The sequence below is a fragment of the Oryzias latipes genome, chromosome 9 (assembly GCF_002234675.1).
Source record: "Oryzias latipes chromosome 9, ASM223467v1".
In the NCBI taxonomy this organism is placed as follows: domain Eukaryota; kingdom Metazoa; phylum Chordata; class Actinopteri; order Beloniformes; family Adrianichthyidae; genus Oryzias; species Oryzias latipes.
In genome coordinates this window covers 18359911-18381240 of record NC_019867.2, presented here as the reverse complement: position 1 = coordinate 18381240, position 21330 = coordinate 18359911, and the positions used below count along the sequence as shown (strand labels likewise).

General features: G+C 43.0%; 3 protein-coding genes across 4 annotated transcripts; 2 read left to right on the top strand and 1 right to left on the bottom strand.

Annotated features, from left to right (window-relative positions):
- Positions 1-1892: 1892 nt before the first annotated feature.
- On the top strand, positions 1893-14568 carry snrnp200 (small nuclear ribonucleoprotein U5 subunit 200). The gene is made up of 44 exons (XM_011479375.2): positions 1893-1937; positions 2643-2806; positions 3105-3276; positions 3364-3556; positions 3651-3706; positions 3861-3959; positions 4043-4195; positions 4276-4375; positions 4469-4605; positions 4679-4756; positions 4891-5064; positions 5157-5294; positions 5384-5539; positions 5642-5812; positions 5884-6077; positions 6155-6278; positions 6388-6537; positions 6626-6868; positions 6967-7155; positions 7238-7435; positions 7544-7696; positions 7793-7873; positions 8039-8122; positions 9169-9275; positions 9360-9478; positions 9569-9723; positions 9798-9987; positions 10082-10255; positions 10380-10540; positions 10629-10856; positions 10947-11138; positions 11223-11401; positions 11480-11631; positions 11742-11850; positions 11928-12036; positions 12142-12331; positions 12426-12590; positions 12681-12802; positions 12908-13051; positions 13135-13311; positions 13402-13562; positions 13670-13751; positions 13829-13921; positions 14000-14568. Exons 1-44 carry the CDS (start codon positions 1893-1895, stop codon positions 14141-14143), a joined length of 6405 nt encoding a protein of 2134 aa, XP_011477677.1. The 3' UTR covers positions 14144-14568.
- An 832-nt stretch (positions 14569-15400) lies between these two features.
- ciao1 (cytosolic iron-sulfur assembly component 1) lies at positions 15401-18509 on the bottom strand. Of its 2 annotated transcripts, none has more exons than XM_011479374.2 (7): positions 18094-18509; positions 17835-17983; positions 17654-17765; positions 17474-17562; positions 17118-17304; positions 16948-17017; positions 15401-15945 (listed from the first exon to the last, which is right to left on the bottom strand). In XM_011479374.2, exons 1-7 carry the CDS (start codon positions 18230-18232, stop codon positions 15711-15713), a joined length of 981 nt encoding a protein of 326 aa, XP_011477676.1. In that variant the 5' UTR covers positions 18233-18509; the 3' UTR covers positions 15401-15710. The 2 variants fall into 2 exon arrangements, with proteins under 2 accessions (XP_011477676.1, XP_004072555.1); XM_004072507.3 differs by having other exon boundaries at positions 17109-17304; positions 18094-18508.
- A 180-nt stretch (positions 18510-18689) lies between these two features.
- On the top strand, positions 18690-21127 carry tmem127 (transmembrane protein 127). Its single transcript, XM_023958583.1, has 3 exons — positions 18690-19440; positions 19532-19696; positions 19776-21127. Exons 1-3 carry the CDS (start codon positions 19203-19205, stop codon positions 20084-20086), a joined length of 714 nt encoding a protein of 237 aa, XP_023814351.1. The 5' UTR covers positions 18690-19202; the 3' UTR covers positions 20087-21127.
- Positions 21128-21330: the final 203 nt, after the last annotated feature.

Here is a 21330-nt window from a genome sequence, read left to right as displayed (position 1 = left end):
AGGTCTGATGTGTCCTGTCTCCTGGCTGTTTCAATTTCCAATGGAATGATTTGTTTCCTTGGTTTAGTGGCCTCTACTCTGGTAGATTGGGGCACAGAACATAAATCCACAGACTCATCAGTCACATAACTGTCCTGAGTGGATTTTACTCATTGACAGTCTGTCAGCCTCTGATGCTCTTTTAAACATTGGACAGCCAGCTGTCAACTTTCCTACAGTTTAAAAAATAATAATAAACTGCTGCTATCTAATGCTCTTTAATGGATCCCTGTCTTTTTCTTTCTCTATTTTGTGCTCGCTTTAAAGTTGTTTTTCACCTTTAGGAATGTCCCTTCAGAGGTCGCTACAGCAAATAAGCTTTCACGGATTCACACAGGTGGTTTTTACGCTGGATGCCCTTCCTGACACAACCCTGTATTTTATCCGGGCTGGGGACCGGCACAGGGGAACGCAGACTTGGGCCACCTTGTTTAGTGCTCGTTTTAAAGGCTTTATGTAAAAAATAAATACTTTTTAATTGAAGGTTTTAAGTCAACAAACCTTTCAGATTGAAGCAAAATGTTTTTCATGTACGAGATTTATGAGAGTCTGTTCAGATTGGAGACATTGAAAATCAGTATCAGATTTATGTGGGTACCATCACATAGGTGGTGGAGGGAAATGAAATAGCTGATTTTTGTGCAAAGCAGGCGTTGAAACGGTGCGTGGAGATAGAAATTTCGTTGTTAAAAGGCGTATTATAGAAGACTGGCAGAAACAATGTGAAAGGGAGTGGAAAGAACAACATCTATTCAGTATACAAGACAAAGTAGGGAAACGTATCCATCTTACATCAAACACCAGAGATCAAATAGAAACAGAAAATATCTTTATTGTCATTGTACATGTATAACGAAATTACAGTGCAATTTCTTCCGGTGGAATAAAAAAAAAAAAGTCAAATAAAAATAAACTAAAACTGCGAAACAAGACAATATAAGATAAAAAAAATGTATTAAAAATTTACAAAAATATAAAAAGGAGGTTACATGTTGTCAAGGTATTGCACGCTTCCCTAATAAATTAACTTTATTTAGCAGCGTTTAAGGCCACGATGGCTCTCGGATAAAAGCTATTTTTTAATCTGTTTGTCCTTGTTTTAATTGTCCTGTATCTTCTGCCCGAAGGCAGCAGCCGTTCAAATCATGATATCACGATCATGGATGGGACACACGGCTTTAAATACTACACTAGATTTACTAGGGAAACATCCCACTGGACTGTGTGAATGCGGGAAAGGGGAAGAATCAGTGGAGCACATTTTGTGTTGCTGAATTATATTGGGAAGAAAGGTGGCAGCTGGAGGATAGTGTACCATTGCCAGAGGAAGAGGGGTAGAGTTTGATGAGGCTTTTGGGAGGGGGGCAGAATTTCAATGTTGGTCTATTGAGGAGAATATAGGGTTTTTTGTTGTCTTTGTAGTCTTTGTAGTTGTCTTTTAGACCAGTTGTACCCCACTCCGACTCACACTCCAAGTAGGTGGCGACATTGCACCAGGTCGTTTGTGCCTCCCGCTATTAAGACCACAAGAAGAAGAAGGAGAAGAAGTTCTGCGCTAGAGGGCGCTGCTTCGTTTCTATTTCAGTTTTTCTCATCGTTTGACACCGGAAGAGGAAGACGATCGCTGTATGTTGTGCGCTCGTGCTAGCAGCAGAAGCATTGTTACGTAGGTGAAACGCTTTTTCGTGCGTGAAACTTGTAAAGACTTTGAAAGCTGGTTTATGTGTAAAGTCTGAACACCGTACCAATGCTCAGAGTTTTACCGTGAAGAAAGCAGAGCAAACTCAACTCCGTGGACCCGGCGGCCTGATTCAGAACGTGTGGTCAGACGACGTTGAAAGAACGGCTCCACCATGGCGGATGTTACCGCTCGTAGCCTGCAGTATGAGTACAAAGCGGTGAGTGAGGAATTCAACTAAGTTTCTGAAAATCTGTTTACATACTGACATGGAACAAATCAAGTCATTTAATATTTTTATTTTTATCTCGCCATCATGCGCGTGTAGCCGCTTCCTCGGTTAGCCACGACACTTTGCGCCAAAGAAAAACAATATATGACATGTTTCTAAATAAAATACGCTTACTGAAAAATTATCAATTTATGGAATAAACAAAGCAAAGTTACACTGCGAATGGCGTAACACTTCAAAAGTTAGTTTCCTTTTAACATTGTGGATAAACATCTGCGAATCGATACTTTCCTCGTCATCTAGATTTTTATTTAATGCAAACTATGATTTCGTACCCCCATAACTTTCTTAAAAATATATAGTTTAAATCATTTAAAAGGAAGATAATCCCAGTATTATTGTTGTTTCTATAAACAAATGTAGGAGGAGGAAACTGACTCGCTTATTTATTTGAGGTTGTGTGTATATTATGTGTATATAGTGTGTATGTCTTTTCACAACTTTGACTTTTGTTTTCTTTTTCAAATTGCTACTACCTGTAATACTTGAGGCATAATTAAAAGTATTTAGCAGGATTCTTAATTCATGAATTAAAAAAGGGGATAAATACAGTTGAAAGGGCTAAAGGGATTGTCTATTGCTGTACTGATAAATCACACCTTTTTTTTTCACCTTTTTTTTTTAACCTGGTAGAACTCAAACTTGGTGTTGCAAGCGGATCGCTCTTTGATTGACCGCACACGGAGAGATGAGCCCACCGGAGAGGTGCTGTCCCTGGTGGGGAAGCTGGAGGGGACCAAGATGGGTGACAAGGCTCAGAGGACCAGACCTCAGAACCTGGAAGACAGAAGAAACAAGTCAGTTCAGAATAACGCACACCAGGTTTTAGTTTACATTTGGCCGTGGCACTGTTGGCACCATAGGGTGCTTTGTCAAGCTGACAGTTGAGAATTTCAAGTAGAAAATGCTTTAGTTCTTGTGCAAAATGGTTAAACATAGATGAGATGGTTTGTATGATACTGTTGAAATAATTTACTAAATTTAATATTTTCATCTTGTTGGTGCATCAAAATTTGTTGAACTTGTTGTATTAAGATGTATTCATGTTAAAAGTAAAACACGCTAACTGGTTTTTTCCTTGTGCTGTTAACTTAGGAGACGAAAAAGAGATGAGGACAGGCATGACATCAACAAAATGAAAGGTTTTACCCTTCTGTCTGAAGGCATTGATGAAATGGTGGGCATTGTGTACAAGCCTAAAACCAAAGAAACCAGAGAGACTTATGAAGTGCTGCTAAGCTTCATCCATGCAGCTCTAGGAGATCAGGTGAGCCAATCAAATGTGGGCTCTTGTTCAAAATTGTGTTAAGTGCTGAAAGCTGATGTCCTGCCCCCCCTGTGCTGTTGTCTGCAGCCACGTGACATTTTGTGTGGAGCAGCTGATGAGGTACTAGCGGTACTGAAAAATGACAAAATCAGGGATAAAGAAAGGCGACGTGAAGTGGAGCAGCTTCTGGGACCTTCAGATGACACACGGTATCATGTGTTGGTCAATCTTGGAAAGAAGATCACAGACTATGGGGGAGACAAGGAATTGCAGAATATGGGTAACTTTTTGTGCATAAGATCTGTCACGTTTGTCTCTGAATCGATGGGTGTGCGTAACTGAAATAATCTGAACCCTTTGTTGTTTCTCCACAGATGACAACATTGATGATACGTATGGTGTCAATGTACAGTTTGAATCTGATGAGGAGGTGAGCTTTTTTTTGTCTTAAATTGATGGTTGTTCAACCAATTAAAGCTCAGCAATTATCAAATATTTTCTTGACTGAATTTTGATGAAAAGTTTGTATTCAGTCTTTGGGTTTCACAGTTTGAACCAGTTCCTGATCTTTACTTATTTTGTAGGAAGGGGATGAAAACCCGTTTGGTGAAGTGCAAGACGAGCAATCCGATGAAGACAGTGAGGGAGAGGAGGCGGTTGTGACCACCACACTCTCTGCCAATGTCAGTGGAACAGCTGCATCCTCGTCTTTTCCAGTGTCACATCTTCTCATTTGTTTCTCTAAAATCGCTTTTTCTTCATGTAGCTCGGCGAAACAGGTGACGTGATGACGGTGAAGAAAAAAGATTTACATCCTCGGGACATCGATGCCTTCTGGCTCCAGCGTCAACTCAGCCGTTTCTATGACGATGCCATCGTGTCACAGAAGAAAGCGGACGAAGTCTTAGAAATCCTCAAAGTATGTTTACCGCCTTGCCTGCTCACAGTAGATTCTCTAATCATTCCCAGGTGCGTTGATGTCTCCTTTTTGTGTCACAGACAGCCAGTGATGACAGAGAATGTGAGAACCAGCTGGTGTTGCTGTTGGGTTTCAACACTTTTGATTTCATTAAAATCCTCCGTCAGCATCGGCGCATGAGTAAGAGAAATGATCTAAATCAGATTCATTTTCTGTTTTTTGTTTTTGTATGTTTGTTTGTTTATAGCTGCTTTTTCCATCTCTAACCCACAGTTCAGTATTGTACAATGCTAGCAAGCGCTCAGAGTGAGGCAGAAAAGGAGAGGATCATTGGAAAGATGGAGTCTGATCCGGAGCTGTCAAAGATTCTCTACAAGCTGCAAGAGACGGAAAAGGAGGACATCATTCGAGTTAGATTTGTTGTTTGTTAAAGAAACATTTAGTCTTTTGGTTTGTATAATAAAAGTAATATTTTTTTATTAGGAAGAACAATCTCGTAGAGAGCGAGTGAGGAAGTCTCGTGTTGATGACTTGGAAGCGATGGACACTGACCATGGAGAGGTAAATTGTACAAGGAGTCAGCAGTTGGAATCTTTCACTGCCTTTTATCACTTTATATGTATATAAGAAGTTACGTTGGTTTGTTTTCTCTGAAGATGCCATCAAGAGTTTCGTGTTGTTCTTGTTTCCTGCAGTCAGTGATGCCTCGACAGATTTTGGACCTGGAAGACCTGACCTTCACCCAGGGGAGTCATTTCATGGCTAACAAACGCTGCCAGCTCCCAGACGGCTCTTTTCGCAAACAGCGCAAAGGTTATGAAGAAGTTCACGTTCCCGCCCTGAAACCCAAAGCTTTCGCTGACAACGAGGTTCGTCTGTTGCGTCTTTTGTTGTTAAGTACAAAACTTTCATCTTTTAAACGCAGCAGTGTCTGAAATTTTGGTTGCTTATCTTTCATCAGGTACTTGTTTCCATCGACAAGTTGCCCAAGTATGCTCAGGCTGGGTTTGAAGGTTTCAAAACTCTAAATCGAATCCAGAGTAAACTGTTCAAGTCTGCAATGGACACAGACGAAAACCTTCTAGTGTGTGCTCCCACGGTGAGTGAGCCCTGCACAAGCCAAAGGCGGCGGGAAAGTCATCCTGAACTCCGTTGTCAACATTAATCCTGGTATTGTTTTGTGTACAGGGAGCTGGTAAGACCAATGTTGCCCTAATGGCAATGTTAAGAGAAATTGGAAAGCATATAAACATGGACGGCACGATCAACGTGGACGATTTCAAAATCATCTACATTGCACCCATGCGCTCGCTTGTACAAGAGATGGTGGGAAGTTTTAGTAAGGTAAGCTGCATGCCCTTCCTTAAAAGCGTTGATTTCATGCATCAAGGAGTATCGCAAGCTTCAGGAGAGGGTTTTAGAGGTGACGGCTTTCCTTTTTTGCAGCGATTGGCAAGTTACGGCATCACCGTGTCTGAGCTGACAGGAGACCACCAACTCTGTAAAGAGGAGATCAACGCCACTCAGATCATTGTCTGCACCCCAGAAAAGTGGGATATCATTACTCGGAAAGGGGGAGAACGTACTTACACTCAGCTAGTGCGCCTCATCATCATTGTAAGTTGATTTAGAAAGGTATTATTCATTTCATTTTTGACAATCAGAATAACCAAAATAATTCGATATAGGATGAAATTCACCTGCTGCACGATGACCGTGGTCCTGTGCTGGAATCCCTGATCGCAAGGACCATTCGCAATGTGGAGCTGACCCAAGACGATGTCCGCCTGTTGGGTCTCAGTGCCACACTACCCAACTACGAAGATGTGGCAACGTGCCTGCGCGTGGATCCTGCAAAGGGACTGTTCTACTTTGACAACAGGTTTGTTTCAAAGCAGAAACTGCATGTGTGTGTATTCTCTTAACTCAATTCTTGTGCTTTTTTATTTTTGTTTGTAGTTTCCGCCCTGTGCCCCTGGAGCAGACTTATGTTGGCATCACAGAGAAGAAAGCCATCAAGCGTTTCCAGATCATGAACGAGATTGTTTATGAAAAAATCATGGAGCATGCTGGGAAGAACCAGGTGCGCCTTTCTGTTTGTTTTTTGTCATTGAGACAAACATTTTAATCTGAAATTCCTTTAAATCCTGGCTCCAATTTATCACTTTTAACGTTTTACTTGCTCCCAATAGGTGCTTGTATTCGTTCACTCCAGGAAGGAGACGGGCAAGACGGCCCGAGCCATAAGGGACATGTGCTTGGAGAAGGACACTCTGGGTCTCTTTCTCAGAGAAGGCTCTGCATCCACTGAAGTGTTGAGAACTGAGGCCGAGCAATGCAAGGTAAGAGTGTATCTTGAGGCTCCACACTTTTTTGTTTTCTTTCCCCGAATGTTGGATTGGTGTGGCTGATTTATCTTCTCTCTTTTAGAACCTGGAGTTGAAGGATTTGCTTCCGTATGGTTTTGCAATCCACCACGCTGGTATGACCAGAGTGGACCGTACCCTGGTGGAGGATCTGTTTTCAGATCGGCACATTCAGGTTCTGGTGTCTACAGCCACTCTGGCATGGGGCGTCAACTTGCCGGCCCATACTGTCATCATCAAAGGAACCCAAGTTTATAGTCCGGAGAAAGGCAGATGGACTGAGCTCGGAGCCTTGGATATTCTGCAGGTCTGTATGAGGTTTAGTTTTTATGGATGACCATTTCTGTCAGAGTTTGTACAACTCCCCAACAACAATAACTGAAGTGAATGTCCTTTTTTTCTCAGATGCTTGGTCGGGCTGGTCGTCCCCAGTATGACACCAAAGGGGAGGGAATCCTGATCACGTCCCACGGAGAACTGCAGTACTATCTGTCTCTGCTCAACCAGCAGCTTCCTATTGAGAGTCAGATGGTGGCAAAACTACCAGACATGCTAAACGCAGAAATTGTTCTAGGCAATGTTCAGACCGTGAAGGTGAGTGGTGGACTTGCATCAGAAAATTAAAGACCGTTTAAAAAACATTTTAAATGGTTTGTTTTACTGTTTCGTGTGTCAGGATGCGGTGAACTGGCTCGGCTACACCTACTTGTACGTGCGTATGCTCCGCAACCCCACCCTTTATGGAATTTCCCAGGATGACCGAAGTGCAGACCCGCTTCTGGAGAGGCGCAGGATGGACCTGATTCACACAGCAGCCAATGTCCTGGACAAGAACAGCCTCGTCAAATATGACAAGAGGACAGGCGCTTTCCAGGTATCCAGAGCTGGGCTGAGCAAACCTTTAAGCACCTCTATGGTGGAAATAAATTGGTAAAAGTCTGACCAGAAGACTCTAATGGTATTTTTTGTTGCATGTTTAAAGGTGACAGACCTGGGACGCATTGCCAGTCACTTCTATATCACTCATGACTCAGTTCAGACCTACAACCAGCTCCTGAAACCCACTCTCAGTGAGATTGAGCTCTTCAGAGTCTTTTCACTTTCCTCAGAGTTTAAGAACATCAATGTGAGAGAGGTATGTCCACTCATGAAAGTCAGACCTCCTTCAATTTCCGCCCTCCAAGAAGTTATTTACAACATGTGGGATAATTACAGAAATGTTTTCTTTTAGGAAGAAAAACTGGAGCTTCAGAAGCTACTGGAGAGAGTTCCTATTCCAGTGAAGGAGAGCATTGAGGAACCCAGTGCCAAGGTAACACGCATGACAAACCTCTTTCAATTTGAGCAACATTTCAGAATTTCTTATACATTTTTAGAGAGTTTAGATTTTATTTTATCTTTTGTTTGTGAGTTTTTATCAACTTGTAATTTTATTTCAAAATAGTTCAAATAATTCTTTTCCACTTTATTGTTTCAGATTAACGTCCTGCTGCAAGCATTCATCTCTCAACTCAAACTTGAAGGCTTTGCTCTCATGGCAGACATGGTTTATGTTACACAGGTGCTGCAAGACTTTTCTTTTGTCGTTTCAGACTTTTTCATGCCCTCTTATACTTTTTGTCTTCTTTTTAATGTTGGTGTTGTTTTTTTTTTTTTTTTAAACAACGATGATTTATAAGCTAAAAATGTTCCATTAAGTTATTGGCTGTGGTTACGTGTGCAAAACGTTTAATCGAATCAAAGATCAGATTAGAATTGAAATCTGTACACGATTATAACTGTTTACATATGGCACACTTTTGATCATAATAAATCATTTTGACATGCGCAGAACTATGTAAAATACCGGATATGACCATAAAAGAAGAAATGGCGAGTTCTTTTAAGATCTTTTAAGCGTGCTCTTATTATTGTTATTATTATTAAGTGCCTGATGCTCATAATTTTCTAAATATGTGCAGCCAGTGCTTTATTCTTGGCTGCATGTACCCAGAAGAAGGGTTAGGATTAGGTTAATACGTGCTAACAACATTTGGCCGTGGATGCAGTTAAAATCCTTTTGGTCAATGCTGCAATGTGCATCTTGGCTGCACATAGGTATGTGGGCATAACGTCAGCCTTTATTTTGACTGGACATGATTGAAAACACAAATTCACTTAATTATTTGCGCGGTTTCTCAGGACTGCTCAGTGCAGTGCATTTCCGCATTCAATAGCTGCCTCCGCCATCTCACACACCGTTCTGAAGCTGCTCCTCTGCTTGGAGACACGAAGCTACGAGTCCGGCTGCTCTGCTCACAGATGTGGCTCGCTCGCGCGGAGCAGCCTCTGGAGCACCACACCGTGTGTGCATGACATAAAAGCCAAAGCCGTAGTGACCCAGGATCGACAAAAACTGTTTATATGCACCACGATCGGATCAACATTCGACATAACACGCCTACCTCGATCAGAAGGACATTTTGATCCAAATGAGTCTGTTCAAAGTGTTTACTTGACGCATTTTTATTCTGATCAGGCGTTTATTCCGATTACTTTTGTCTATGTAACTGCAGCTATTGTTGCACATTAGTTTGCCTGAAGAATAATGCGGTTCTCTTTCTTCAGAGTGCTGGACGGTTGATGCGCGCCATATTTGAGATCGTGCTAAACCGAGGCTGGGCTCAGCTCACAGATAAGACCATGAACCTGTGCAAGATGATCGACAAGAGAATGCAAGTGTCTTTTATGTTACTAAAGAAATACATTTTCTATCTTGAAGCTGGATTCTCATGCTTTATGTTCTGATTTTCCTACAGGTGGCAGTCGATGTCTCCTTTGCGTCAGTTCAAAAAGCTGCCAGAGGAAGTGGTCAAGAAGATTGAGAAGAAAAACTTCCCTTTTGAGCGTCTGTACGATCTCAACCACAATGAGATTGGTGAGTTTCTCGCTTCATGAAGCATTTTCATTCTATGCTGTCCTTTGCCTGCAGGACACTGAAAAAGCTGTTGTCTTCCTCTTTGTGTAGGCGAACTGATTCGAATGCCAAAGATGGGGAAGACCATTCACAAATACGTCCATCAGTTCCCAAGACTGGACCTCGCCGTTCATCTCCAGCCCATCACTCGCTCCACTCTGAAAGTGGAGCTCACCATCACGCCTGACTTCCAGTGGGACGATAAGGTCTGTGGCTGTAACTCGGGGACGTTTCCCTTCTGAAAAGCTTTTCCTGTTTCTAAGCTTCCCTTTCTGCTTAGATTCACGGATCATCTGAAGCTTTCTGGATCCTGGTGGAGGACGTTGACAGTGAAGTGATCCTCCACCACGAGTACTTCCTCCTTAAAGCCAAGTACGCCCAGGACGAACATCTGGTGACGTTCTTTGTCCCCGTGTTTGAGCCTCTGCCTCCTCAGTATTTCATCCGCATGGTTTCAGACCGATGGCTCTGTAAGTAGCTCAAAGAGAACTGCAATGCAGAATTCCTCTGCTCTCCACTGTACAACTTCGCCTGACACCTTTCTCGTTTCTGTTTTTCTCTCAGCCTGTGAGACTCAGCTCCCAGTGTCCTTCCGCCACCTCATCTTGCCAGAGAAGTACCCCCCACCCACTGAGCTGCTGGACCTGCAGCCGCTGCCCGTCACTGCTCTCAGGAACTCTGCCTTTGAAGCTCTCTACCAGAACAAGTTTCCGTTCTTCAATCCAATTCAGACACAAGGTATTTGGAAAAACGAAACCCAGACAAAAAGATGGAATATCCCATTTTCAGACTGATCTGTTTGACTCAAACCAGAGCTCTGTATTCACATCTTTTTCTTTTCTTACTCCTTTCTCCAAATCAGTCTTCAATGCCGTGTACAACAGTGACGATAATGTGTTTGTGGGAGCTCCCACTGGGAGTGGAAAGACCATCTGTGCGGAGTTTGCCATTCTCAGAATGCTGCTGCACAACACAGAAGGCCGCTGTGTGTATATCACTCCCATGGAAGCACTGGCTGAGCAGGTACAATGTCATGGAAGAACTCTGTGAAGCCCACATCCATTTGGAGAATCGGACCGCTTGTAGCTTCATGATGGCTTCTCTCTTTCAGGTCTTTGTTGACTGGCATCAGAAGTTCCAGGACATCCTGAACAAGAAGGTGGTGCTCCTAACTGGGGAGACCAGCACCGATCTGAAGCTTTTGGGGAAAGGGGACATCATCATCAGCACCCCAGACAAATGGGACATCTTGTCTCGTCGCTGGAAACAGAGAAAGAATGTGCAGAACGTCAGCCTTTTCATTGTGGATGAAGCACACCTTATTGGTGGAGAAAATGGAGTAAGAAGTGTTTTAGTCTCTGTAAACAGCAGGTGTTTGCATCACTGTATGTAGATTGTCTAATCGATGGGACTTTGGTTGTGTTTTTAGCCGGTGTTGGAGGTTATCTGCTCCAGAATGAGGTACATCTCCTCACAAATCGAGCGTCCCATCCGCATCGTCGCCCTCAGCTCGTCTCTGTCCAATGCCAAAGACATGGCTCACTGGCTGGGCTGCAGCACCACGGCCACCTTTAATTTCCACCCAAATGTCAGACCTGTGCCTCTGGAGCTGCACATTCAGGTTCATTAACATGTCTACCTGTAAATGATCAAAGCCACAAATACAGGATCCTTTTGTTAACATGGACCTTCTCTGTTCCTGCAGGGTTTCAACGTCAGTCATACTCAGACACGGCTGCTTTCCATGGCCAAGCCAGTCTATCATGCCATCATGAAGCACTCCCCATCCAAGCCGGCGGTGGTGTTCGTACCGTCACGCCGACAGACCCGCCTCACTGCCATTGACATCCTCACTTTCTGCGCCGCCGACGTGGTTCCTCAGAGGTTGGTCACCAGATGTGACTCCACTCTCTGGGTTTGGAATCAAATCTTTACACAAAGGTGAAACCTGTTTCTTTGAAGGTTCTTGCATTGCACCGAGAAAGACCTGGTACCATTCCTGGAGAAAATAAATGATCCCACTCTGAAAGAGACTCTGGCCAATGGTGTGGGATATCTGCATGAAGGCCTGTCAGCAACTGAACGCAAAATAGTGGAACAGCTGTTCAACTCGGGTATGATTCATTCCTGGACTTCATTGTTGATACGAGAAGAATTTTTCATCAACATGCAAAGCATTAGAAAAATAAATTTCTGAATGATTGATGGTAATTCTTTCATCCAGGTGCTGTCCAGGTGGTTGTTTCTTCTCGTTCTCTCTGCTGGGGAATTAGCATCTCTGCACATTTGGTCATTGTCATGGACACCCAGTACTACAATGGAAAAATCCATGCGTAAGGATCAGGCTGTCCCAACCTCTATAGCGGCTCAGAAATATATTTTCAATCATTTTTGTTTTGTTTTCTTTCAGATATGTGGATTATCCCATTTATGACGTTCTCCAGATGGTGGGCAAAGCAAACAGACCCATGCTGGATGATGAAGGACGATGCGTCATTATGTGTCAGGGCTCTAAGAAGGTAAACATTAGTGGTTTTATTGTTTGTTTTAATCCATTTAGGATTGGAGTAATTATTGCACAACAGTATTCTTCTAATCTAATACTATATGGATTCTTCTTAAAGGACTTCTTCAAGAAGTTCCTGTATGAGCCCTTGCCTGTGGAGTCTCACTTGGATCACTGTCTCCACGACCACTTCAACGCAGAGATCGTTACCAAGACGATCGAGAACAAGCAGGATGCCGTGGATTACCTAACCTGGACGTTCCTCTACAGGCGGATGACGCAGAACCCCAACTACTACAACCTGCAGGGTGGGCAGCATCCCTCCGAGAGGAACATCAGATTATACTGAGGCCGTCACAAGATTGTTAGTTTTAAGAGTCGTGTGTTTTCTCTCGATGTCAGGCATGTCCCATCGTCACCTGTCTGACCACCTGTCAGAGCTGGTGGAAAACACGCTGCACGACCTTGAGCAGTCCAAATGCATCAGCATTGAGGATGAAATGGATGTGGCACCACTCAATTTGGGCATGATTGCTGCCTACTACTACATCAACTACACCACCATCGGTTTGTAGCAACCGTTGCTTCTCTGTGTTGGTTAAAGCCGTGTCCTGAACGCTGAGCATCACGCTGTAACTTTGCTCTTATGTCTGGCAGAGTTGTTTAGCATGTCTCTGAACGCAAAGACGAAGATCCGCGGGTTAATTGAAATCATCTCCAATGCTGCTGAGTATAAAAACATTCCCATCAGGCACCACGAGGACACACTTCTTCGACAGGTAAGCAGACTCCACAGTGGGAATCCATCATCTTTCATTTTTGTTGCAGCACAAAGTCTAACCGTTTATTTGACATTAAATTGTGGATCTAATTTTACATTAAAGCTGGCACAGAAAGTTCCCCACAAGCTCAACAACCCGAAGTTCAACGATCCCCACGTGAAGACGAATTTGCTGCTGCAAGCTCATCTCTCCAGGATGCAGCTGAGCGCAGAGCTGCAGTCAGACACTGAAGAGATCCTGAGCAAGGTTCACGTTTGAAATGCTTCTCTCCTCCCTCTTCTGTGAATGTGTGTGTAAAGCTGATCCCACTGTGTGTTTGCTGCATGCAGGCGATCCGCCTCATCCAGGCCTGCGTGGACGTGCTGTCTAGTAACGGCTGGCTCAGTCCTGCGCTGGCTGCCATGGAGCTGGCCCAGATGGTCACCCAGGCTATGTGGTCCAAGGACTCCTACCTGAAACAGCTGCCCTACTTCACCTCAGAGCACATCAAGCGTTGTACTGACAAGGTGTTTCGCATCGTCTGACTGCTGCTTTTGTCTTCTGTCAAAGCTCGCACATTTAAACTGAAAAGTTAAACCTGTGTGTTTTGTCTCCAGGGTGTGGAGAGTATATTTGACATAATGGAAATGGAGGATGAAGACCGAAGCGGCTTGCTGCAGCTCACAGACGCTCAGATGGCAGACGTGGCTCGCTTCTGTAACCGTTACCCCAACATCGAGCTCGCGTATGAAGTGGTAGAAAGGGATAACATAAAGAGGTTAGTGTGCAGTCCAATCAAGAACTATTCAAAACAATGATGCATTTTTGGATCAGATTTACATCAGCACTGCCCTCTGGATAAAATTTGGTCTGTGTTTTCTTCAGTGGCAGTCCAGTTCTGGTTCAGGTTCAGCTGGAGCGTGAGGAGGAGGTGACTGGCCCTGTCGTCGCTCCCCTTTTCCCTCAGGTCAGTTGAGTGGCTGTCCACTTCCCTATAGGTGTTTCCTACATTTGCTTCATCGTTTGATCGTCTCATCGTTGCAGAAACGTGAGGAGGGCTGGTGGGTTGTGATCGGAGACCCGAAGTCGAACAGCCTGATCTCAATCAAGAGGCTGACTCTGCAACAAAAAGCGAAGGTGAGCCGCTGCTTTGAACACTCCCTAACCAAAAATACGCAAACTACCACAGTTTTCATTTTTGGTTCTTCTGTGTAGGTCAAGCTGGACTTTGTGGCACCAGCGATGGGCATTCACAACTACACGCTGTACTTCATGAGCGACGCTTACATGGGCTGTGATCAGGAGTACAAGTTCAGTGTGGACGTGAAGGAGGCAGACAGCGACAGCGATTCAGATTAAGCTGGAAATTCAAATTCTACATTTTTAATCCTTTTTTTTTTTTCAATAAATAATGGGATCAGGTTTTATATGTAGATATTTACCCCGATCAATCTCTGAGAGTGACCCTGTCAGTTCTCTGTGGGTGTTATAACATGTTTTCGTAGTCAGTACAATCGTTTTATCCTGTATGTTAAACAGCTTTTCAGAAGTTTTGTGTTCTTTACGTTGACCATTGATGTACTTTTCACAAAATTATTCAAAGATAAGTCTAAGACATCTTAAACTGCCGTTGAACAGCTGAGTCTCATCCACATTGCATGTTTAAATAGATTAGACTTTCCATTTTACTTTGGTTAAACGTCATAAGATTTTTTGGATTGGTTAAACCGTTTAATCATTCATGCTGTCTGTTTGTTTTTTGCAATAAAAACATCTGAAAATTGTTTTATAGTTTTATTATGAAACAATTAGTTCTTAGTCTGGCCCCTTTTATGCTACAAGCTCATGTCACTACAGCACTTAATGGATATTGACAAGATTGTTCTTGATCCCCTCCCTTTATCCCTATATATATCCCCACACCTGAAATGTCTGAATAAGCTTGCAAAAATGTCTTTTGGTAATGGAAATAACTGCACTGAATGAACTTGTTTTCAAGTTTGGTAGTTGGGTTTAACCCTTGTGCTATCGTAGACGACTCCCCCCCCCCTTACATTGACGTGTTCTCCCTACCATGATAAAGGTGGAAAGATTTCATGTAATTTATGGATACCAGAGAAGATTACAAATCATTGGAGAAAAAAGGTTCAGAGCACTTTCTAGTGGGTCTAGATGACCCCACTCCCAATGTTAGGATAGCACAAGGGTTAAATTAACAGTGCAAGCCAGTTGGTGAGCTTTGACTACTGATAGTGGTGTTGTGCTATCCTAGGCACTTTACCATTGGGAGTTGGGTCATCTAGACCCACTAGACAGTGCTCTGAACCTTTTTTTCTTCAATGATTTGTGATCTTCACTGGTGTCCATGGATTACATGAAATCTTTCCACCTTTATCATGGTAGGGAGAACACGTCAAAGTAAGGGTGGGGTCGTCTAAGATAGCACAAAGGTAAACCCAACTACCAAACTTGAAAACAAGTTCATTCAGTGCAGTTACTTATTTCCGTTTCCAAAATACATTTTTGCAAGCTTATTCAGACATTTCAGGTGTGGGGATATATATATATATATATTTTCCATTTTTTGGGTGTACAGTAGTTATGCACAGTCTCCGATCACTCCAAGGGTTTGAGGCTTTATTTAAATCATTTTTTTACAGAAAACCTGCTTTTTGCTATAAAGATGTATTTAGATGTAAACAGAACAGAACTAGTTTCTTGCTCCTTTTAAGTTGTAGGACTAAAAACAGTTAACCAGCACACCCATCATCACTTTTGTGAATAAAAATAGAACTTAAACTTTACATTTTACAATCATTCAGATTTATAAAGATAACTGTATAAGCATGACTTTATATAGCAAAAGAAAAGAACATTTAAGTTCAGCACAGGGTTTCATCCAATTGCTGGTGTCTCCACAGCAGGTTCAGTCTTCTTCTTGAAACCTCCAAATTGCAATGTCTCCATCATCACTGCAGGAGGCCAGGAGGCCGGCCTCCTTTGGGTTCCAGGCGACGCAGTTCACATCCTGACAGTGAGCCTTCTTCACCTGAGCAGCCAGCGAGAACACCGGCTCATCTGCATGGGCCGCGAGATCCTCCCTAAACACTCGTATGGCGTCGTCGCCACAGGCAGTTGCTAGGGCACCGGTCAGTCGACACCTACGCAACAGACAGTTGTTTGAGCCATAATAGTAAAGGGGACAAAGATTCAGCCGACTGATGACAAGCGCTGTTTTAGTGGTGGTACAGCCAAAAAAGCAAAGAAGAAAATCTGTTTTGGCAACTTTTTAAAAACTCTGTAAATAGAATCTATTTTTAAAGTAAAAAAAAAAAAATCAGACACCAGACTGTAGTGCAGGGGTGTCCAACTCATTTTGGTTCGGGGGCCACATTTAACCCGTCTGATCTCAAGTGGGCCGGACCAGTAACATAAAAGCAAAATAACAGCTTTGTTTTAGTTTTTTATTCAGTTGGAAAAAATGTCTCAATCAACATAGTAGCCTAATCACTTGGGGCCAATGGAGCTCAAATAAAATTAATTTCAATTAAAGAAAAGTTGGTCTATTCAAATTAATGCAGTCTGAATATTTTACATCTGACACTGAAGCAATCCAGAAACTTTTCTTTATGATAAGTCTCTTAGTGGTGCTGAATGTCATATTCTTTGAGCACTGCGATGTTGATGACATACAAAGCATTTGGGTTTTACATTCAGCTTCGTGAAAAAAAGAAAAAACTCTGTCCAATTTTCCTGGAAGGCTCTTCCCTCCACTTCACGTTTGACAGCATTTTGGTCATTAGGGTGTCGCTAATGATCATCCTTATAGCAAGATAACAGCGGTAAGGCTCATAGGGAACCAAGGTGCATCCTACCCAGACGCAGAGCTGTTATGTTTCGCTTTTGGCACATGCAGATATTTGCTGTTTCAACTGTTTTTCTTTTCCTTTACTCCCCCTAGTGGCGGAATTGCACATTTCTGTTATTTCTTTAAAAAATCATAATTCGCCACAGGAATGGACTAGAAACTTGCTTTCTTTTTTAATCATCCTTTTGATTTTTACTCTTCATGTGTGGGCCGGAGTAAACCACCTGGCGGGCCGGATAAGGCCCGCGGGCCGTGTGTTTGACACCCCTGCTGTAGTGTAAGTATTTAGTCTTACCAGGCAATGTCGTACACTGTTCGTCCATGATAACCCGACAGAGTGCAAACGCACTTCCATGACAAATCACCTAATAAAGCAGACCAAACAAAACATTCTGTGATTAAAAAATATCCTATTTTTTTTTATTTATGTCATAAACTACCCCTCTATCTTCTCACCACTCTCACTTGGATACTCCTTCCAAATCTTCACAGTGCGGTCATCGCTGCAAGACGCCAGCCTCTGTCCCGTCACGTCGAAACACAAACTCCAGACGGTGGACGTGTGTCCCTGCAGAGTGGCCCTGCACTCCCAGTCATCATCCTCCTCCTTGTAAATACAGATGTTGTTGTCGTAGCTGGCAGAAGCCAAGAGCTGCGGAAATAGAATAAAATACAACTTTATTGATCCCACAAACGTCGTTACCATGGCTCTATTAAAAACAGCACGTAGATCATAAATATGGCTAAAGATGCACTTTAACAATTAATAGCAACAATAATAAAACAACTACATGATGGTGAAGGACTGAGTGCAGACCTACCTCTTGCGTGGGATGCCACACAACATGCTTTACATCTTGTGTGTGCGAGTTCACCACTGTAACACACTCGTACTCATCTTCTTCGTCCACTGTGAAGAAGGAAAACAAAGGTTTACAACCCAGCTCTATATGTTTTCTGTGACAAAGGATTGTCCTGCAAGAGCTGGTGAGGACACAAACCTTCCCAAACCCAGACACTCTTGTCTCGGCTACAAGTGGCCAGCAAAGTCCCTGAAGGGGCCCACGCCACGCATTTGACCTCGTTTTCATGACCTTCCAACACAGTTAAGCTCTAGAAGACAAGAAAAGAGTCCAGGTGGAGCCAGAACACGTGTTAGATCAGAGGTTAAACGAACCTTACCTCAAAGTCGTCGTTCTTCTTTTTCCAGATGCATGTCGTCGCATCGAAGCTGGCGGAGGCCAGATAGTTCCCACAGGGAGACCAGGCTACTTTCCTCACAGTGCGCTGGTGTCCGTCCTGCAGAACGTTTTTACAAACCCAAGAGTCACCTTGAAAAGGGAAAACATGAACTGTAAAAAAGGTAAGGTCATCCAACCACTGATTTTAAATCGGCGTAGCAAAATTCGAATAGAAGGCTCTTTGTCTGTCTGAGTCTGACCTTCCTGTCCCCATATCCGGATGGCCTTATCGCCACCACACGAAGCCAGCAGCGCACCGCTCGGGCTCCAACTGACGAACCAGCACCGAGAATCTGGGTGTGCGCTGAGTTTCTGCACCAGAGAAATAGCCTCCTTCATGGCAGAGCTCCAGCAAACGTGACTCCTCTGTCTGTCAGGCGTCGACTCGACACTTTTCTCGATTTCCGTTAACCAAAGATTTAGGCTAAAAAGAGTCACAAATGAGGAAAACGACAGACAAGAGGACTGCGAGTAAATTAATACACCTTTATGAACATTAAAACAAAAGGAGGGGGAAATTAACCAAGGAAAATTGTTCACACAGATAAGTTCAAAGAAGCGTCAAATTAGGAAATGCCGCCATGTTTGCTTATCGGGATCTGGACCCGGTGCATTATGGGTTGATCTAAAATAAAACGTTTTGATGGTAATATTTCATTTATATATTTTTAAAGAAAGTGATCTACCTATATATGTATTTTTATAATATGAATCTATATTTACATTACTGTTTGCAAAGAAAATTTCATGCTAAACATTGTGTACATTTCTATTTTAGTTTCCGCTGGGGGCGGTAGTGTACAGCAAACATTCTAAACGTCACGAAGAAGAATGGCATATACAGGAAGTTAGGGATTTTGAGGAAAACAGCGTAAGCTATCTTTTGTTTTGTTTTGTGTTCCTTTTTGTATCATAGAGACGGACGGTTTTATCAGCGGGATTTGATGTTTACAGGTTATATTTTTTCCCATTCGTTCGCTAAAAAGTGTCTTTCCTCCGAGAACTGGTGACGTAAAGTGTTTATTTTTTTTAGTTAGCTTCAGAGGCTAACAACAGAGCTAAAGGCCCGCTTAGGATCTGTTCTTTGTGTTGGCTTTTCCTTAATATTTTTTGACTACTTTAGGGAAGCGGTTATTGTTGTTTTTATATTGTTGAGCACTTTTATCGCCACCGAAATCTTTGACATATCCTGGAAGACAATTGCCGTAGTTTTACTCTAATACCACAATAACCCGGTACTACTGTCAAGAGGAAGACAGTGCTAAGAGGAACCTACCACTTCAACAGAAAATTCGCCATTCGGTCAGCTATGTATGCCCCACCGGGTCCCGCTGTCTCCGGAGGTCGGAGGAGGAGAGCCGGTACCTCACTTCCCAAACAGCCGGAGCGGAGTCTAGTGTCGGCCCTGCCCGGAGCTTTGTCCATCACAGCGCTGTGCACGGCTCTGGCTGAACCTGCTTGGCTCCGGATTCACGGAGGCACCTGCCCGAGACAAGAACTCGGGGTGGCAGATGTCTTGGGATACGTTGATCCCAATCTTTTGGGTGGTAAGAACCAGCACAAAGTCGTTGCCACTCTAAGCTGAGGATCATGGAGTGCCTTAATTTATATGAATTTGTGGCACGTCTGTCTTTTCAGATTACTGTGTGAATCCGCAGACCATCCTGCTGCTAAGGGTAATAGCTGCCTTCTGTTTCCTTGGCATCCTGTGCAGTCTAACTGCGTTCCTCCTGGATGTGTTTGGACCCAAACACCCTGCCCTAAAGATAACTCGCAGATATGCTTTTGCACATATACTAACAGGTATCTACAGTGCTTGTTTTCATTTCTAATAAAGATCAAACACATTGCTACAATGTAACTGGTTTCTTTGTCTTTCCAGTGTTGCAGTGTGCCACAGTCATAGGCTTTTGCTACTGGGCATCGGAACTGATCTTGTCACTGCAGCAGCAACACAAAAAGTACCATGGCTCTCTCATTTACGTCACCTTTGCCATCAGCTTCTACCTGGTGGCAGGTGCTGGTGGAGCCTCCATTCTAGCCACTGCTGCAAACCTCCTGCGCCATTATCCCACCGAGGAGGAAGAGCAGGCCTTGGAGCTGCTCTCAGAAATGGAGGACAGCAGCGAGACTTTCCCTGCTGACTATGACATTGCCAACCAGTTTCAGCCACCTCCTGCCTACACACCATAATGCCAGCAAAAAGCGGCGACATGGCCTTGGGTTGTCTTTCCTCTCTGCACAGCTGTTTGCTTGACCCGCAAACCACATTCTTTATCAAATGAATATCTCTGCAAATATTCTTGGCAACGAAAACAGTTTGTGTACCTTTAGTGCACAGATTCATTCAATGAAAGTGCTGAGGTGCATGAACGCTTTTATTTGGTGGTGATAGACATTTAGAAGGGAATTCTTCATTTCAACATGGGGTTGGTTAAATATCTGCATTTAAATGACTTGCAGAATTTAGTCTTTACATGTAAAATTAAAAAAAAAAGCAATGAGTGCAAACCAGTACTCCCTAAGATTTTGATGATGCAGCCAAAGCCACACTGGCTCTTAGCAGATTGTTGATGTAATTGGAGAAAGATGGAGCTTTGCTAAGCAGCATTTAGATTTCATTTGATGTGCTTGTCATATGTATGATTTATTTTTAGATGCACCATAGATGCAAATTCATCTGTACACTGACGAGATTGTTTTAAATTTTTATTTTTATGAAAATTGACCCTATTTATTGCACATACTTTTCTTTTTGTCTTTGATTGTTCTTTTGCTTTGTAGACATTTGTCTATGGTTATATTCTGTGTCTTTTATTCTGTGCTTTTTGGTGGGGGGGTGAGATTTTGGGCGTTTAAGGAAAAAAAAACAGCCCGGGTGGGTGTTTTTGTTGTAAGGTGGGGGCGTAAAGAAAGGGAGATGCCCAAGAAAAGTGTTTGCAGGATGAGTATGTAAGGTTATTTTGTTTTTTATTTTTTGTCTTTGAATTGTTCTTATTTGTATTTTGTGACTGTGTGTTGGATCCATCATGTTGTACCCATGCATGAGTTCTTTAGTGTGCAATTTTTACGTTTCAGCCCAAATCTTCTCACTTAGTTCAGACTTGGAATTGTGGCTAATGTGTTTCGAGTTGGTTTTACAACATTTTTCCACTATTAATCTTTGCTATACTGTCAGCAGTATGTACATATTGATTGCTTACATCAACTGATTCTAATAAAGTCAAAGTCATATTTTGCGTCCTGCTGGTTTACATCCCACTGAGGCGTCCAGGAGTTTAACCAAATGTCAGCCTTCCACTAACTAACTGAAGCCTTTAAATTTGATCTGTCTTTTCCATCTGCCAAGGATATTTCTGGGTTCACCGTCTAGACGCTACATGGCATTACTAGAGAGTAAGAGCCTTACAATCTAATGGACTTTAAAGGGCATATGG

What these genes read in the sequence shown, in the direction of transcription:
- snrnp200 (XM_011479375.2), top strand. Translation starts at nt 1,893, where the DNA reads ATGGCGGATGTTACCGCTCGTAGCCTGCAGTATGAGTACAAAGCG. An exon ending in CTGAGGCCGAGCAATGCAAG is followed by an intron (nt 6,538 to 6,625) that starts GTAAGAGTGTAT and finishes TCTCTCTTTTAG; the next exon opens with AACCTGGAGTTGAAGGATTT. An exon ending in TGTGTCAGGGCTCTAAGAAG is followed by an intron (nt 12,037 to 12,141) that starts GTAAACATTAGT and finishes TTCTTCTTAAAG; the next exon opens with GACTTCTTCAAGAAGTTCCT.
- ciao1 (XM_004072507.3), bottom strand. Translation starts at nt 18,232, where the DNA reads ATGAAGGAGGCTATTTCTCTGGTGCAGAAACTCAGCGCACACCCAGAT. An exon ending in GAGTGTCTGGGTTTGGGAAG is followed by an intron (nt 17,563 to 17,653) that starts GTTTGTGTCCTC and finishes CCTTCTTCACAG; the next exon opens with TGGACGAAGAAGATGAGTAC. An exon ending in GGAGTATCCAAGTGAGAGTG is followed by an intron (nt 17,018 to 17,108) that starts GTGAGAAGATAG and finishes CTGCTTTATTAG; the next exon opens with GTGATTTGTCATGGAAGTGC.
- tmem127 (XM_023958583.1), top strand. Translation starts at nt 19,203, where the DNA reads ATGTATGCCCCACCGGGTCCCGCTGTCTCCGGAGGTCGGAGGAGGAGA. An exon ending in TGATCCCAATCTTTTGGGTG is followed by an intron (nt 19,441 to 19,531) that starts GTAAGAACCAGC and finishes CTGTCTTTTCAG; the next exon opens with ATTACTGTGTGAATCCGCAG. An exon ending in TTTTGCACATATACTAACAG is followed by an intron (nt 19,697 to 19,775) that starts GTATCTACAGTG and finishes TTGTCTTTCCAG; the next exon opens with TGTTGCAGTGTGCCACAGTC.